This window comes from Hyperolius riggenbachi, chromosome 3, assembly GCF_040937935.1.
Source record: "Hyperolius riggenbachi isolate aHypRig1 chromosome 3, aHypRig1.pri, whole genome shotgun sequence".
Classification (NCBI taxonomy): domain Eukaryota; kingdom Metazoa; phylum Chordata; class Amphibia; order Anura; family Hyperoliidae; genus Hyperolius; species Hyperolius riggenbachi.
The window spans coordinates 332,932,008-332,951,665 of NC_090648.1; the positions used below are offsets into that span (position 1 = coordinate 332,932,008).

The 19,658-nt window shown below is 41.5% G+C and overlaps 2 protein-coding genes across 4 annotated transcripts in view; one reads left to right on the forward strand and one right to left on the reverse strand.

Moving 5' to 3' along the window:
• The window catches only part of MON2 (MON2 homolog, regulator of endosome-to-Golgi trafficking), a 157,051-nt gene extending 148,132 nt beyond the window's left edge, over positions 1-8,919 (forward strand). For all 3 annotated transcript variants that reach the window (XM_068276881.1, XM_068276879.1, XM_068276880.1), the window contains one exon: positions 8,518-8,919. In XM_068276881.1, coding sequence (XP_068132982.1) covers positions 8,518-8,681 — 164 coding nt within the window. In that variant the 3' untranslated portion in view covers positions 8,682-8,919. The remainder of the gene's footprint in view (positions 1-8,517) is intronic.
• PPM1H (protein phosphatase, Mg2+/Mn2+ dependent 1H) overlaps positions 1-19,658 on the reverse strand; it is a 303,440-nt gene that overhangs the window by 12,363 nt on the left and 271,419 nt on the right. The gene's annotated exons all lie outside the window — the stretch shown is intronic.

A 19,658-nucleotide genomic window follows, 5' to 3' on the forward strand; every position in this document is an offset into this window, starting at 1 on the left:
GGAAATGTTACATTGCAGATATATATATGAAATACCCAAGAAACTGTGTTTGATTTTAGCATGAGCATCGTGTATCTTACTTTGTGATTACAATGCTATTGAGAACAAGAAAGCAATTTAAATCAGTAGTTTTTTATACTACAGAAACTAGTTACTACAAAAACTAGTAGAACACACAGCTTTGGCACAGAGACTTATCTAGGTACGTATAGGTACCTTTCCACTCAGTGTAGGTATTTGTTGTAACTACAAAACATTGCCAAAGTTACAAAATGTTTACTGATCACATGCCTCTGTACTGTGACTTTCCCATGTGATGCATCTCTAGCTACCCCCTTCCATTTGCACAGTGTTTTGACTTGTTTACTGGCTAGAGGGATCCGGGCAGAATAGGCTGTACACGTCAAAGACAGTACACTTCATGCAGCTAAGGAAAGATGCATCAGTAATCTTCATTAGTCAAGTAGTTGGAGGAAAATTGTGTGGGATGTAATAAAAGCAAGGCGGAACCTGCCCAGATGTTCAGGCACCCATGGCCGATCAAGGCATTTAAAAAGAACCAGAGACTAAGCACCCTCATGTATTTTACCATATATATCAATGGGAACATGACAGTAAACACCTACTCTGCTCTTTGTTTCATTCTTCACTGCTAAGTCTTCTTGTTAACAAGAAGACTGAGCAGTGAAAAATAAAACAAAGAGCAGAGTAGGTGTTTACTGTCATGTTCACACTGATATACATGATAAAATACATGAGGGTGCTTTGTCTCTGGTTCTCTTTAACCATATGAAATGATTGATCTTGGGAAAACTGTATCAATCATTAACAGCTATTGCATCTTGTCAAGACTGCAAAAGTGCTAAAACAAGCTTGTGGCATTATCAGCCACTGAAAGTTTGTCTTTAAAACCATGTACTGCCTTTGTGTATTGTTTAGGGTTGATATGAGAATCAGACACCTGATCATATCAACTACCAGAAATGCGCTCCCTCCTGAATCACTGACCTGCAACCACACAGCTCCCTCCTCCTCCCTGCTTAGTTATCAGGATACTATCTAGCAGGTGCATGCCCTGAACCCTGCAGGCCCCTCAGCAAAACTGAGCTAGTCTGCCCCTCTGCATAATTCTATCCCCTCACCCTTCCAAGATCGAAACCCTGGCCAGGCCCCCTGCAAATGACTATCACTGGAGAGGACCCCCAATTCAGAGATTCAGAATGTAATTTGCATAGAATGATCAGCCTATCGGCCAGACAAGTAACATTTTACAAGGAGGTCATCAATGGCATGTTTCTGTAATGAAGTTAAATATGGAGGCTGATCTTTTTGTTTCCTGTTGGCTGATTCTTGGCTCTGTACAGTTACATTACGAGGCTTGGTGACGTCACCAAGCCTCGTAATGTAACTGTACAGAGACCAGGACTTTGGAGATGGAGGAGGAAGTGCTGCTGCCGTCGCTGGAGAAAGCCCTCGGGTGAGTACATCTATTTACTCAATGGGCTTAGAGGGGGGGGGGGGGAGATCGGGAGGGAGGGGGGAGGAGGGGGATAGGCCACCCGCACAGCCACAATAGAAGGGGGATCCCCCCACCCACACAAAGGGGATCCCCTGCCCACAACAGCCACGATAGAAGGGGGATCCCCCCACCCACACAGAGGGGGATCCCCTGCCCGCAACAGCCACCATAGAAGGGGGATCCCCCCACCCACACAGAGGGGGATCCCCTGCCCGCACAGCCACCATAGAAAGGGGTTCCCCCCGCCCGCACAGAGGGGGATCCCCCGCCAGCACAGCCTCCACATACAAGGGGGAACCCCCCACATTCTTTGCCCCGCTGGCTGCCCAGGGATTCCCCAGGGTGGCTGGATGCTTGTTCTGCACGCTGTGGGTAGCACAGATCGCTACCCACAGCGTGCAGTCAGGCATCCAGCCATCCTGGGGAATCCCTCTGATGAGAAAAAAATGCAGCCGGCGGGGCAGAGAAACAGGAAATCTCCCTGTCGGCATGGACAAGCTCAGCTCGTCATTAACGTTTTTTGCAAGTTTTTGCTGGACGAACTCAGCTCGTCCATACCGCCAGGGAGGTTAAAGACGTGTTTCCCTCACCCTTTGATATTCCATATGACGGCAGAGAAAATGTTTGTCTACTTGAGTTGTATGTACACTGCTTATCTTATGCTAGGTACACAGGATGCAATTTTCTGACAGATTTACCATCATATCGATTATTTCACACATGTCCAAACTATTTTCCGATCGATGTTTCATAGAAGTGAATTGAAATTCGATCGAAAAATCAATCAGAAATCAGATATGTTGGAAATAATCGATCTGACTGTAAATCTGGCAGAAAATTGCATCATGTGTACCTAGCATTAAAGTCCTTTTTTCTGGAGTCGGGCACTACTGTGAAGAAGTGCAGGGAAGCCATAGGACAATATCTTCTTTATGCTCCACTCTAGCAATATGCAGAGTTAAATCCTATTCTGCTATTGTAATTCTAAAGCTGAATACTTACCTCACGATGCAGGAAGATGGATTCCAGCAACGCCCACCGACAAGTGTTCCCCAATCCATCTGAGCAAATGAGCGTTCAAGCAATCGTGGTACTTTGCGCAGGAGGTGGGGATCTTAAAGATCCTATGGGCTGCGATGGTCATTATCGCCTCATGTCGGTAAATGTAATTTACATAATCGCACGCCTGTACCAATGCGTGAAATTGTGGAAAGGATCTCTTGTCGCTCAAAAAATCACCGGTCGTCGGAAAAACCATTGGATAAATCACGTAGTGGGTACAGGCCTTTACTGTGGGTGTTTCCAGTTTGTCTTACCTTTCCTCTTAAGTGGACCGAATGGCCTGCTTGGCACCGTTGATTGGAGAAAACATTTTATCTAGAGCAATCAGGAAAGATTGTTTTAGTCAAAATGTACCCCCAGTGTGTACGGGTGTAGAACTTTTAGCTGTTTTCAGTGTCCCTGCAATAAAATGTATTACCCGGGGAATATTGTGTGATGCAGGGTTTTCTTCTATTGTTCATTTGAACTTCTTGGCATTTGGCATGTACCCCCGAGCACCACTGTTACAGCTACTTTTACCTGCAATAATGTAAACAAGCCATCAGTCCCATAATCAAATATATTTATCTATAAATGGAGCAGTATATTAAGATAAAATTCACAAAACTGTAAATTGATGGGAAATAAATTGGTTGAAAGAGCCTAGCTGCAGCAGTACTGAGCTTGTATGACCTTCAAGGCTGGTGACTCATATATCCTGAGGCAATACATTCATCAAGTCTTTTCCTCCTGAGATGGATGACAGGGTCACCACAGAGCATGACATATCATGCTGTTTTTCTTACCCCCATCTCTTAATGAACGTCATAAAGGCACCCTAGCCAGTATTGGCATTCCTATACCTTGCAGGCCTCACTGACACACACAGTCATTATATTGTGCACCATCCAATTCCTATGAGCATACACTCCCTGCCTCCCACTATTCTTCCTGGAATAAATTAATACTCCTCACCATTTGGTTTTACTTATAAATTGTCATCCTATGAAGTTGTTACTATGGTTTCTACCCACTTCCCGAAGAAAAAAAATATTTTTTCCCACACACACACTTATATGAACAGAAATTGTTTCATTCATTTTTAATCCCTCTATTATTTTTGCATGACTTTCTGTATTCATTTTTGCATGCCAGAGAATTGTTGGGTCAAAACTGGAAAAATAACCCAAAGGCTCAGTCAGGTAGAAATTAAGTGTCCTATTGCAACTGTGCTAAAAAGTAGCAAGTAGGTTTTTGTTGAAGGGAACCTGAAGTGAGATGGATATGGCAGCTGACATATTTATTTCCTTTTAAACAATGCAATTTACCTCAATGAGTTGCTTATACTCTGCCTCTGTAACTTTTAGCCATAGACCCTGAACAAGCAGATGAGGTGCTCTGACTGACTGAAGTCTGACTAGATTGGCTGCATGCTTGTTCAGGTGTGTAAATCGGACACTACTGATGCCAGAATGCTCATGACTGCCAGGGAACTGGAATTGTTTGACAGGAAATATTTGGCAGCCTCCATATGCCTCTCACTTCAGTTGTCCTTTAACTTTTTCACCTGCCCTGCCACTGACAATGTAATCTCTGCAAAATGTATTTGGCCTCCATTACTGAAGCCTACCATCCTCCATTTCATCCATATTCCATTAAGTCACTTTGTTCATTTCTTACTAATATGATGTTCTGCCAGACAGAAATGTTTGTAAGAAAGCATTTAATGAATTAAAAAAACAAAAGCAAAAAAAAACCCTTGTTGGTGAGACATATCAGCATGTCTTGGATTCTGGGTTTTGACGGTGCAGTTTGTTTTGCTGAACTAGAATATAATACCATATCCGATCACTGGTGCTAAGTAATATGTGAGTGGCACAGGCCAGCCATTTCAGCATGGCTTTGTGTTTACCACTGTGTCATTACTTCATAAATACGTAAAGCTCCACACCAGGACTGAATAACAGACTTACCAGCCACCTACAGCCCACATTGGAAGGTTGTGCACTCGCACAAGTAAATAATCAACAGACTTATTCTCCTCTACTAATTCAGTTGACTCAGCCACAACTGAGGATAAAAGGAAACAAATGGAAGAAGCATCTCTAGTCTAGACATTCTTTTATTCTCATATCACACATACATTTGTGAATTGAAATCAATGAAACAAGTAAAATCAAAGGTAACCCAGAAACTCACAGAGAAGGGTCGTTGGTCATAGGAACCTAACAGGATGAGTACATCAAATACCAATATTCAGTGCCCTTGCTCCACCCAATCAATATTGCCCATAAGGCATCATCAAGAAATCTTATTCTGTGCATAAGTATCTTCTACAGCTTCAGATGTTTGTGTATATACTGACTTATTGTTGAAGAGACAAGTTGTCTAGTTGCCTTTGGCAACCAGTTGAACTTTACATTATTTTCCTCAATGGAAAATTCAGCAGGATGAAAGTTAAGGGGAGCTTACTTAGAGGCATCTCCGTGCTAAAGTTTAACATGGATCTGAGTTCATTTTGCAAGGAATTGCAGCCAAATGCCACATGTATGGCCTACTCAGTGTAGTTTTACCTCTAAACAGATTGAATAAAGCATTAATGAAATTATGTCCAGTAAACAGTTAACTACTCATACACCTACGCAGTAGCAGCAGCTTTATCAGCTTGGATTGCAGAAGCCTGTAAGAAGTGAGTAACTGCAGATGTATGCTTTTACGGATTCCTGGAATGCTGCTCATATGTGTGACTCCCACACTGCAGTGCTCAATGAGGGATGAAATCTTCAGTAATCTGTCTGAATGTGAACTTTCACTGGGGAGGGAAGATTTACCAATGGAAGAGTGCAGTGAATTTACTCAGTGTTCACTTCCAATCTGGAGCAAAATCCTTCCCACCAACGGCCGAGTATTTAAAGAGAAACTCCAACCAAGGATTAAACTTTATCCCAATCAGTAGCTGATACCCCCTTTTACATGAGAAATCTATTCCTTTTCACAAACCAACCATCAGGGGGAGCTGTATGGCTGATTTTGTGGTGAAACCCCTCCCACAAGAAACTCTCTGAGTACGTACTCCTGGCAGTTTCCTGTCTGTGGGAAATAGCTGTTTACAGCTGTTTCCAACTGCCAAAAAAACATGCAGCAGCACACCTGCCAACAGTAAAATGTCACCATGTAATAAATGGCAGAATGTAAATCATGGATTTAAAAGATTTTACAATGGGCAAACACTGACTAAATCATTTATACATAATTATTGTAAAAATTAAGCACTTTTTTTAAATTACATTTTCACTGGAGTTCCTCTTTAAAGTGGACCTGAACTCTTGCACAGGACAAAAGGAAAACACAGAGAAATGTACGTATGTATTGAGAGAGTTTAGCCCGTCTAATTCCCCCTCATTTGTGTCTAATCACAAGTTGTAATTTGATCTCACCCATGTGTCACCTGACTGCCACGGTAGATAAGCTCATTTGAAAGACCAGGATGTTAATATGTATGCTTCCATGAAAGCAGGAATTAGAAATACTGCAGATTTATTGCAGGATTTGTATAAGCTGTAACAAAGAAATGTTTTTCTGTAAAGGTTATTATGCTGCTGCATATCTGGTTCTCAATGTGTGCTACGCTTACCCCAGGGGGTACTTCTGATGGTTCCAGGGGGTACTCGGGCTTGATATACTTAACTAAGAATAACATATTTTAGAAATTTAGAAAATGATACATTTTATTTAAACACCAAATTAGTATTTTAGCTAATTAAAAGCAATAGTAAATGCTTGGAAATTGTTTAGAACCAATTATCATGTACTAAGAGTAAATATATATTTGTCAAGGGGTACTTGTGATAATGTTTACTATGCTAGGGGGTACGTGATGAGTACAGGGTTTTAAAAGTGGTACATACCAATAAAATGTTGAGAACTCCTTTTATAGCACAGAGGAACTTCTGTGTTCAGGTCCGCTTTAAAGTGAACACAGTTTAACTTTCTTGCATATTTTCTTTAGTACATCATCTGTTAAATGTTTTACTTGTATGTAATAAGGAACTAAAGCCTTTTTACAAGTTACATGTACTATACTGTATACCTATGCACGTGTTTATTCATAAGGAAGTCCTCATTTCAATACAGAACCACCTCGGATTCATGGAAAAACAATGTCACTTGCCAGTAAAAGCTAAAGCTGCATACTCACATGGGATATTTTTTATTATGTTCTGTATATTGTGTGTTGCTCAGAATTTCAGAGAAGCAGCAGAGGGCTAATGTTGGTTTGTGTTGCTCAGTTTGGCCACAACCCTTTTTGTATGTGCGCTAGTCTGATAGAGGTCAGTGGAAGTTGAGAACAGCGTGTATTTGAATATAGATTTGGACGTACTGAGATTTTAGCACAGATTAGGGGTGGTCATACTTGCATAAACCCCTTCAGCAAAAGTAAAGTGTTCAGTATCTTTTGGCCAGCTTGTTCAGGAGTTGTGATTACACCAAACCGATCTTTTCAATCTTATTTTGGAGACAGATTTGACTGAAACCTGAAGCTCTTCATATACCAAGCAGTGCAGTTTCAAATGGCTGACTGATATCAGTGCAACTTAGATTTCTAAATGGTCAGAAACGTGTGATTAATCTGGTGCCTGAAATTCAATGAAGAGTTTATTGACATTTTTTAAAGCACACCTGAAGTGAGAGGGATATGGAGGCTGACATATGCCTCTCACTTCAGGTTCAGGGAGTGCAGGAATGTTATCATTGCTAACGTTCCTTGATTCTACTTGGCAGTGAGCAGTTACCCCATAACGAGCATGCAACCAAGTCTTTAATACCATCATGTTCCACATCCAGGCGACCGACTCTATATATAGCGAAGCCAAGAGATGAGCATCAGTGGTTATAATAAGAATTCATCAAGCTGAATTGAAACTCAGAAATTAGCCTTGGCTGTCACTGAGACTGTACTTCCTGATGCCTTCTATTTCTTTGAAAGATACACTTTTGCACATTTGCACTGCAATGTTTGAGGGTTGTAGTTAGAATTGTATCTGCTGTGTAATTGCTTCCTCAGACACTGGAGGAGAGTATCCTCAAAGATAAGTGTCAAGAGACTTTGTGATGCAGGGGGAAATTACTTCATCTTATTTCTCACAACATCAACTGTTTGTTAACGGTCTCTGAAATTACTTTCCATGTGGTCAAGCTGAAATGTAATCGTTTTTTATTATTAAATCTGGTTTTCATTATAGATTTTTTTTATTGCGCACTTTCCTTTTTTTACTTTGATTTTTGCTTCAGTAGGCTCAGTTATAGCAATATGTTCCTAGACTCCGTTTTTGTTTCCAGAACAGTCCCATTCACCTGTATGTAAAACATCTGCGCTGTTGCCATATGTTTTTGCACCTGCGGCAGGGGAAACGTGACTATTACTTACCATCTTAGAGGTTGCTTGATGTCCTCCAGAACCCCTCTTTTGTGCCACTGCCCCCCATAGAGAGATGTCTGACTTGTTTAGTAGTAGGCTGCTGCGCATGCATGGTCCTGTGTGCGCTGCTCCTTAATTGTGCTGTTGGGAGCGTTCTGCGCATTTGCATTTTGCAAAGACTTGCAACTGCACAGATTGAGGAGGCACACGGACAGGACAGCACATGCCTGTGATTTTTCTGAGGTCACTTTAGTGGCCACACAACTGAAAGGGTGTCTGACTGGGAGGGGGACATAAATGAGCAGTGACCTTAATATCTGTGGTGATCACCAGTACATTGATGATATTTATTTAATTTTTTGTGTGCAAAAAGTACATTTCTTATGCATTAAAAAGTCTAAAGTAGTATTCTAATTGATGCATATTTAAAACCGGTTCTTGTTTACTTCCATATTGACTGTTTTGTATGATAAATGTCTTTAAAATAAATTGATTGCTTTTGGAATTTGCTAACCCCTATATATTTTTTCTATTGCAGTTGATGGTAACACGTGGGCGCAGGTGATCTCTCTGTACCCGACATTAGTAGACTGCATTACATGTTCCTCCTCTGAAGTATGTACAGCTCTCAAAGAAGCTCTTGTCCCATTTAAGGACTTCATGCATCCACCAGCAGCCAAGGTCCAGAATGGAGATTCTTGACCACGTGGAATGATTTATGTTGAAGAAATTACACTGATGAATGTGTTCCTCCTAAGTGAAATTATTTTTGAAAAAGGACACTTTTTGTGAACTAAACTGATTAGCCAATCCATGGCTTACTCTTAACGATACTAATGAGCTTGGCCATTCATGAAAAACAAGCTTACTCCTCAATAAATGTCCCTGTGTGAGTAGCAGTGTGAGCCTTTCTCAAAATAAATTGATTAGGTACTGTAAATTTCCATTTGTTTCAAAATTGTGGGAGGGAGGGCTGGGGTGTCGCAGACTCATGTGACAGGTTTCTCAAACACAGTATGGCAATTCAGTCAAACTTAGTAGATTGGCAGTTTAATTACAGAAAAGTACAACTTGTACTTAATTTTATGCAAAATAATACTATAACATTCCATATTTTTTGTTAGACTTTGTAAACCAAGAGAACTGTCATATTTGTGTGTAAAATAAATGGTACAGTTCTGTAATAAATGGTCATGTTATTTAAAACCATATGATACTGGCAGTGTCCAATATACAATTTAAATTGTTTAGTAATGATTCTGTTAGCACTTTACTAAAAAGAAAGAAAACTTGTGTAAATTAGTTTTTTTTGTTTGTTTTTTTAACAATTAGTAAGTACAGGTAGTCCCCGACTTACGAACGTCCCGCCGATACGAACGGTATGGATTCTGTGTTTCCATGGGAACAAGTCAAAAAATTTTTTTTTCAAATTGGACTTGTAGTTTTTGAGAAAATGGATTTTAAATAATTCAAAGAAAAATGGTTTTTAAACTTGTATAAGCAGGTACAGAGGACAGAGATGGCACATTGTTCTGACTTATGAACAGATTCAGGTTAAGAACGAACCTACAGTCCATATCTCGTTCGTTAACCGGGGACTACCTGTAATTCAGAAATATACGGTATTTTAATGTCTTCTATGCACTTTGAAGCCCTCCGTAGGCAATTATTTTTCTAAGTTTGGGTTCCTCATTGCCTATATAGAAAGTAAAGGTAAGGTGTAAATACCTTCGTCTTAAGTAGTGGTAATTGGTCAAGTGACTTATGTGGGCAGTAGTGTAATGGTGTGAAGGGTATTCACACTGTTTGAGAGCCTGTGCAGTGGCAATTAGTGATGCCTATCATTACATGCTGCCCTTTATGCGCAGTACAATGTCTTCCAATCGGCACATGCACACTATGAAGACTAGGGATACGGAGGCTTAGAGTTGGGGTAAACTAGTATAGAATATAAAGAGTAGTTATGCTACAAATTGCCTTGCAGCATCCCGTACTTGATGTCATTATGCTGGAGAAGAGGTGGACTGAAGGAATGTAAGTAGTGAGAGGCAGCTCAGATGCAGCCTTTACTGTCACTCAAGGTAGGTGGGAGATGAGTAGTCCATTCAGTTGTCATCATAGTGAAGTTGTATTAGTCACACATAGCTGTTTTTATAGTTTTTCATGCTTCTTGTGAAATAGTAGTTTGTTGGACTGAGAGTCCTATAACAGGTTCAGTATGAAGGTAGCTTGTCATGTAATAAAAAGAATGAAGGCTTTGTTTTGTGACCGTAACAGAGAACAAGAACCACTGTGGTAAGGAACTAAACCATATAGGCCCATATGCTATTGTCTCCCTAATTTTCTCTTAGGTGATATGTTCATGCCTTGTCAATAAAATGCCTTTTAAACAATCAGCTAGCAAGAAAATACTGTAAATAATTTAACAGTACTTCACCTGCTTTTTGGTACTTTTTCAATTGCAAAGTGCTGAAATATTATTTTAAAAAGCAGAAGAAAATTATCTCCTAGGATAGAACTCAGGAGAAAAAGTTAATTGCATATGGTCCCTATCCTCACTTGTAGCTAAAGTGTAAAGATTCAATAGAATTAAAGAAAAAGTGCTCTTAAATATAGCTCCCTTAACCTCCATAGTATTATGATTATTTCCTGATTTAGGGTCTAAAAGCCATGCATTTTTTTCACAAGCTTTTAGACCCTAAAAACAAGAACAAAAAAAAACATACCACAGAAAGATCTGTAGCAGCTCCTGCATATAACTTACTCAGGCACGGGATTACCGCTCTGAGCTGCAGATTTCCGTCCAGAATCCCCTTGCTGTTTAATGTTTGAACACCAGTCTGTAAACATATTAATCACTGGTAGTCTAGTGCTGACAGCTAGTATGATATTTTCACTGTAAAGCAAAATAGAAGCAGGGCTTTTACTGGTTGAAATGGTTATGATCATATCAACGGTCACCCTCTGACACACAGTTGACAGTTCATGCACTGTGGTATTGGAGAGGGGACCAAGCAGTTGACCAAAAATATCTATACTGGTTGATTGCTTGTTGCCTACAAGTTGGGTGCTGAAAATAAAGGACACTGTACAAACATTAACATGACTGCTAAAACCATATCATGAACGACAGCCATATACACTGATAGATTTTCAGAAAATGTGACAGACTATTGACATCTCCCTGTTCAAAAATCGTTGGGAAATAATTATCATTTTATCTCCTTGCACCACTGGATATTCATACAGTCTCTGTAGAAATCTTGATTGGAATGGAGTACCAATGCTGCCAACTTTGTACTGCTTAAAGGACAACTGTAGCAAGAGGGTTATGGAGGCTGGCACATTTATTTCCTTTCAAGCAATAACAGTTGCCTGGCAGTCCTGCTGGTCCTCTGCCTCTAATACTTTAAGCCATAGACCCTGAACAAGCATGCAGTGGATCAGGTTTTTTCTGACATTATTGTCAGATCTGACAAGGTTAGCTGCATGCTTGTTTCTGGTGAAATTCAGTTACTTCTGCAGCCAAATAGACCAACAGGGCTGCCAGGCAACTGGTACTGTTTTACAGGAAATAAATATGGCAGCCTCCATATCCATCTCACTTCAGGTTCCCTTTCTCAAAAACCTACTTGTTACTTTTTAGCACAGTTGCAATATGAAACTTCATTTCTGCCTGTCTGAGCCGTTGGGTCGTTTCTCCAGCTTTGACCCAAAAGTCCTCATGGATGGTAACTCTAAGGCTCCCTACACACTGCAAATCCGTTTTCCGATTCCGATTCCGTTTCCGATTTTCCTTGAATACATTCAACAGAAAAACGGATCAAAAAACGCAGCATGCAGTTAAGATTAAAAATCTGAATCGGAATCGGATGTAAAAACAGATTAAAAATCTGAATCTGATTTGCTTGCAGTGTGCAAGAGGCCTAAAGCATGCAAAGATCCATACAGAAAGTTGTGCAAAAGTAAGAGTGGGATTAAAAATTAATTAAACCATTTCTGTTCATAGAAGTGTGTGGGGGAAACAAAGTATTTTTTTTTCTTCAGGAAGTGGGTAGAAACTATAGTAACAGGCATTTGCGTCAAAATGCTGTATTTTACATCAGGCAGGTGATCAAGGGAAATCAATCAAACAACTGGAAATATCATATGTAGCCGTTTTCATTAACAACTATGCAATGCAAGAGTGATGAGGTGATTTTTTTTTTTTTTTTTGTCACTTAGTCATTTGACTTTATTCTTATACAATGGTCCTCTTTGTTTGAATTACATAGCTTAAAGCGGGATTGTCACCATAAAAATCAAATTTCAACATCAACTGGTCTGAGTGTATTAAGTGATAAAGATGCTAATCCTGTATTCAAAACTTTAAAAACTTCTGCTGTTAGGGTTTGGAGTTATCACATACCTTAAGAACACTGGCCCTTTAATTGCCATTGCCATCAGCTGGCAAAATTTGCATGCTGAGGGGTCTTTTTATCTATTATATATTCCTCCTCTTCCCTTTATTTCCCCCTCCTAATGACATAAGACTGTACTTTCTAGTATAGACCTCAGTGGGAGTATCTGAAGACTCTGGGAGGAGGGTGGGTAACGAATACACAATTAGCAAGAGGAGAAAAAAAAGAGTGAGGGAGGAAATGTCAAGATTAGCTTCATTCAAAGGTAACCAAGTTGGAAACTGTCTAGAATAGGTTCTCTGATTTTCCTTTTATAACATTCATAGGAATCATAATGTAGACAGTGTAATACATTTGTTATGTAAGTAGAATTAGTATTTATCTACTTATATATGTGTTTTTTTTATTTATAGGTTAGCATGGGTGTCGCTTTTTTTTTTTTAAATAAGAGCTGCATGCGGGATTTTCAGCTGTACCTCAGATTGATTATCTTGCTTTATGGCACATAATTCACACATTTCAGTCACACATTGAAAAGCACAAGGCTGAGAGCACTTTTGTCTGTGCAGGAAACCATGCGTTTTCTGCCGGGTGCGGTTGCGTTTTTGGATTTGCATTTTTGTATGGGTTTGAAGTGTGTGTGTTTTTTTTTCTTTTTAATAATCTGCTTTTTCAACTAGTGGATACAGTATCAGATCTATTTTTTTACAAATTGCATATGAAACACATGTTTTTGTGGCACCATAGTAATACATTGTATGCAATTTGCATACAATGTGAGGGAAGAAGCAGCATGCTGTACGATTTTAAAATGCACATTGTGAATTGCAGAGAGTTGCGATTTACTATGCGGCTTATAGACTTTAATTCAAAGCGTTTTTGCATGTGTTTTCTGCAATGTGCCAGAAGCCTGTTTCAAACAAATTTTCTTCCAGCCTTACCGATTAATCAAATCAGTTTGATGTATAACTGCTCTCTTGGGGTATTTTCCCATGCTAGGTGTAAAAAGAGAGAAAAGTACTAGAAGAACACAATGTAATCGGAGAGGAATACTGGGTTTTAACTGGGTAATGATGAAGTGCTTGTCTTGCTGCACATATTCCTATACAAACATACGTAGACAGCATGTCATACCTTGAGTATGGGAAGGAGATTGAGTCTGTGTGGGAATGCAACAACAGGTAGGGTGAGACATTTGCAGAATAGTCTGATGCACGACACTGCTTCCTCAGAGGTCCACAAGTGACAATCATTTTCTTAACATTTCTGATAGGTGGACATTTAGTGATGTCAGAAAAAAGACAGGCAAGTGATTAGACTCCTTTCTTACTGCACCCGTTGATGCAGAACATATAATCACATCTATATTCTAATGCTCCAGTCACATCTAATAGTACGTTTTACGTCGGTGGGGTGCACCAGATTCCTTCTGAATAATTTACATATTAACAAGCTGACACATCATTGCATTCCAGCGGTTCTGGAGGTGTGTTTAGCTTCTAAGGGTACAATGGTTAATTTGCATATATTCAGCAGTGGTGCTCTGGGAGACATCTCAAGCTCACTCCAACCTGAATTATCGCAAATTCTTTCTGTTTTAGGAAAGCAAACTTTTGTTTTTCTTAACATCTTAGTAAGGGGGCTTTTAGGACTATTGTAGTCCCTTACACACTCCAATGAGTTCTGGGTCACCATGAGCTTGCTGGTTAGTCTGTGCCTCTCGGATTTACAAGCCCTACTCCATAGAGCCAAATTAATCCATGCCATGCACTGATGAGGATCAAACAATCTGAAACAGTCTGTATGCATGTTGGATTATTATGGCTCTGTACATATTAACAAGCTGACACATCATTGCATTCCAGCGGTTCTGGAGGTGTGTTTAGCTTCTAAGGGTACAATGGTTAATTAGTTAGTAAGGGGGCTTTTAGGACCATTGTAGTCCCTTACACACTCCAATGAGTTCTGGGTCACCATGAGCTTGCTGGTTAGTCTGTGCCTCTCGGATTTACAAGCCCTACTCCATAGAGCCAAATTAATCCATGCCATGCACTGATGAGGATCAAACAATCTGAAACGGTCTGTATGCATGTTGGATTATTATGGCTCTGTACATATTAACAAGCTGACACATCATTGCATTCCAGCGGTTCTGGAGGTGTGTTTAGCTTCTAAGGGTACAATGGTTAATTTGCATATATTCAGCAGTGGTGCTCTGGGAGACATCTCGAGCTCACTCCAACCTGAATTATCGCAAATTCTTTCTGTTTTAGGAAAGCAAACTTTTTTGTTTTTCTTAACATCTTAGTAAGGGGGCTTTTAGGACCATTGTAGTCCCTTACACACTCCAATGAGTTCTGGGTCACCATGAGCTTGCTGGTTAGTCTGTGCCTCTCGGATTTACAAGCCCTACTCCATAGAGCCAAATTAATCCATGCCATGCACTGATGAGGATCAAACAATCTGAAACAGTCTGTATGCATGTTGGATTATTATGGCTCTGTACATATTAACAAGCTGACACATCATTGCATTCCAGCGGTTCTGGAGGTGTGTTTAGCTTCTAAGGGTACAATGGTTAATTTGCATATATTCAGCAGTGGTGCTCTGGGAGACATCTCGAGCTCACTCCAACCTGAATTATCGCAAATTCTTTCTGTTTTAGGAAAGCAAACTTTTGTTCTTCTGAATAATTGGCAGCATGTTGTGCATTTAACGTATGATGCATGTTTACAGTGGCAGTGAAGCATACTTCTATATACTGTCCCTGTATGCATGAATACGTGTATTTAAAGTGTAGAAACTTAAATAGTAGGATGCTGGAGTCACAGTAAACACAGGAGGCAGGTGCCTAGGAAGGTACTGGAATAGCTAGCAGCATAAAAATTAGTGTACTGTTTTATTGGGCTCTCCCCCATTCAATGGCCATCTGCCCGGTTCCCATCCGTGACGGTCTGGACTGTCACTGGGCTAATACTCTACCTGCACCGTCCCTCAGCTTCCTCCCTTCGTGTTGAGATCCAGCCCTACCAGCTACACCATGTATAGTATAAGAGAAAAAGCTATATTCTTTCCTTAGTAGAGTGAAAACCTCCAGATAATCCAGAGGCTTCCTGCATCCCCCTTGAGCTTGCCGTTCTAGTGCTGGGACCCTCTGGGGCACTGGGACAAGGGCTTGTTGAATAGGTTCATGCAGGTGCAAGACAGCTAGGCTATCTGTCATTTGGAGATGTGGCAGCCAGTGCCAAGCCTTTGTTAGAGGCTTAAGAGTGAATAATTAGAAGTGCTTTTATTAAGACTTTTTTTTACCAGGTTTGTGCTTGGAAACCTCACAGCACTTATTTGAGACACTTCAACAATAACATTACAGAATTTACCTAGCAATTTCTGTTGTTTAAAACAAGCTGGCAGAAGAATTATGGACACTTCGGAGGTTAGACCAGCCTCGTAAGTGAAGTGTTTATCTACTCCTTTGGAGCATAGAATTAATTTTGCTAGGAAGTTAACTTGTGTGGCTGGAAATGGAATTAGTGGAGCTGAACTGGAACTTCTTGTGTGGCTAAGCTGCATCAGGTTCCCTTTAAAGGACTACTGTAGGGGGTGGGGGGGGGGGAAGAGTTGAACTTACTCAGGGCTTCTAAGGGTCCCCTGCAGACGTCCTGTGCCCACGCAGCTACTCACCGATGCTCAGGTCCCCGCCTCCAGTTCACTTCCAGAATTTGCGACTTTAAAATTGAAAAACCACTGTGCCTGTGAGGCCGTGCCCTCCCTCCCGCTGACATCACCAGGAGTGTATTGCACAGGCCCAGTACTACACTCCTGGTGATGTCAGCAGGAGCAAGGACATGGCCACGCAGGCACAATGGTTTTTCGACTTTAAATTTGGAAATTCCACAAGTGAACCGGAGGTGGGAGATTGGACCAACAGTCAGTGGCTGCGCAGGCACAGGACATCTGCGGGGGACCATTAGAAGCTCTCGGCTAAGTTCAACTCTTTTTTCCCCTTACAGTAGTACTTTAAATAAACTGGGGTTCTAACACTTTGCACAAACTTGGATCTCATAAATATGCTATACCATTATTTTTCTCAACTCACTGTGGGTGGTAGAGTATGTGTTTTTCCTCAATCTTAGGTACTTTACCAGAGGCTTGGGAGCTTGATGCAAGGAGCATACTTCTTTGAATGGTGCAAGTTTTGCTGCATATGGCAAAACACGCATTACCCATTCTTGTCAATGGCTATTGAATGTCATTCCTCTTTTTCCTGCCATTTTAAATTGGACAGCTTTCTGCTTTTTCATGCGTATTCCTGATTCCAGTATATGTCCCCGCTTTTAAAAAATCATGAATGTAGAAAAACCTGGCATATACCTGCAAAATCGTGACAAGTGTACTCACTGCACAGTATCTTAGCCTTTCCTAGTACTGCACTCTTCTGAACAGAAATGTTTGATGTTGTTCCCGGGATCTGTTGGCGCTACTGCTGTCTCAAGTGTGTCCTGCCACTGCTGATATTACTTTGGCCTTCAGTTTCCTTATACTCTCTCTAATTCATCTTTTAGGCTAATTTCACACCAGGACGTTGCGTTAGAGGGGGCGTTAAGGTCGCATAACGTCCCCCTAACGGAACGCCTGGTGGTGCTGGATCTGGACGTCAGAGTGAGCCGCGTTGTGCAGCTCACTCTGGCGTCAGTGATGCCGTGATGCGCACTCTTGTGTGCATGTGGCATCACGTGGTCCTGGCGGCCAATCGCCGCACAGAGCGGCTGCTCCAGGAAGTAAACACTGCACGTCATAACGTGCAGTGAATATTAATTAGCCATGTGCCTGGCCGCTCTCCGCTCCTCCCCCACATTACTGAGCATGTTCAAGCTCAGCCGCGTCCAAAGTACTGCATGCAGTACGTTGTCTTGTGACGCAGCGTTACAATGTAACGCAACGTCCACACTGTGAACAGCCCCATTGATTTTTCATTACTGTGCGGTGGGCTGCGTTACAGGCTGCTCTAACGTGCGCCTGTAACGTCCCACTGTGAAACCAGCCTTAGGCCTTGGTACTTCTACCTCTTCCTGCTTTTGCCATCACTTGACACTGCTATATCTATCACCAGTGCAATCTTCTGGTTCTTGTTGAGAACCAAGGTGTATAGTTGATTGACCAGTATGTTTGCATATGAAAGTCTCACAAGCTCTTTAACCCTACTGCAGCTGACCAGGGCCCACTTTCAAGTGCCGCTACATTCCCTTTTGTGTGTGAGTACGGTCATGCCTGTGCAGTAGCATGGTGCTGCTTGTGGATGAGTGGATTGGGCTTGCTGTACTTGTCCACCTCACATAACTCAGCCATGATCCTGTTGGATATGTTCAGAGGGTCTGTGTGTGGCAATGGTGGATGTGAAGAGGTGATGGGAATTCTCTAGAGATATAGAGGCTTGCCTCTGCTTAGGTAAGTGTCAGAACTAGAGATGGGAAGTTCGGATCTTTTCAATGATCCGGATGATTAGAATCGGATCATTGAAAAGATCCGGATCTTTGATCCGAATCTCGGATCATTTTACTACCGGCACATTCGGGGGTGAAATAAGTAGCAGGACAGGTCTTCCCCTGCTGTGGACAGGTGAAGGGGAGGCGGGTGGACACACAGAGAAGGGGAGAAGATGGACAGAGGGCAGGGAGTGGGCAGAGAAGGGAGGAGGGACGAGCAGAGAGCAGAAATGTTTGCTTGCACACAATACCCACATGCTGCAATCATATGCTTTACACCTCTATGCTCATCTGTACTCTTTGAAAGCAAACGTCACACAGTGAAAGAAAGCATTCCCAGAAGATAAGTGCAGCTGTTTAGAGCGAGTGCAGGAGGATCATAATGCGCTGCAATCACAGTGCCTGCAAAGTTACTGAGCTGTGTTGAGCCAAATGCTTCCAATGTGTTCACTGTGCAGCACTACGGAACAGCCAGCCTATAATCAGCAGCACGTTATATCCAGTATGTGTGCTCTACACATATCTGGCAGTGGCACCCATGTCCCCTCTCTCTCATCTACCTGTCTCCCTGCAAGGCTGCCTCCCATCCAACAGAGTGATCCATCTCAGCTCTACTTCCAGGACCCCGCTGCCCGCTGAGAGGGGGCGTGTTGCTCCTGGCCCCGCCCCTTTTGCGATCCGAATCACTCATTTTGATGATTCGACTCACAAAATAGATTCGGATCAAAGATCCGAATCGTTCATGATCCGGACAACACTAGTCAGAACTGGTATGGTTTAGGTGAACCAGCAAGAAAGTCCATAGAGAATTGTTTTCCAATCCCAGCAATGGCTATCATTCATGAAAATGCTGTCGGTATGGAGAATCAGTGCGGGAAAACACCGCTGGCGGTGTTTTAGACTTCTGGCTGCTGATTCATAAAAAAGTATTCACGTGCGGTAGCAGTGCGGAGATTCCCCGAACTAGGCAGGCGGTAGGCTTGTGGAAGCACAGGAAGCAGCCGAGTTGATACATTTCTCCGTGTTCCGCTCTACTGCAGCTGCCTGGGAGGTCTGTGTCTCCATTCACTTACATTGTTATCACCACATCAGACGGAGTGGTACTACCCAACCTCACACGCTTGCAGTGATCTTTATGAATTAACATTTTGCTACATTTTTTACAATAATCACCGCACAAGGCAGTGATTTATCGCTCTGCTCGGTAATATCAGCTTTTCATGCTGAAAGGCTTTATGAATGCCGAACTTGCTAAGTGTTCGGTAAAGTCAGCTGTTTTAAGCATTTCCGCATGCGGAAATGCTTTATGAATGATAGCCATTGGGCTCTATTCTCAAAGAGCCAAAAGTACCGCAAAATTTTAGCGCTAAATTCCCGCCAGCGGTAAACTCCGCATTTTTTCAGCATTCACTAACATTTTCCGCATGTTTGCCGCATGCGGGAAAAAAGATGCGGAAACAGCCATTATTCATGCGGGAATCATGCGGTAAAAAGGTCGCATGAAAAAGTGTTTAAAAAAAAAAGTTAAAGTCCACCAAGCACAGCCCTTAAGCCTCCACACTTCATTAAAGTCAATGGGATGCGGAATATATCACCTACTTCTTGTAGGTGATAAAAATTCGGTAATTAACGAAGAAATGATGCGCCTGAACATCTTTGAGAATTGATCTTTTATTGCGGAAAATACCGACTTTTGCGGAAATTTTACCGCATGAATCCCGCACTTTTATCACACTTTTTCCGCATGCGGAAAAAACATGCGGAACATTTTGAGAATCCCAACTTGCCGGTATTTT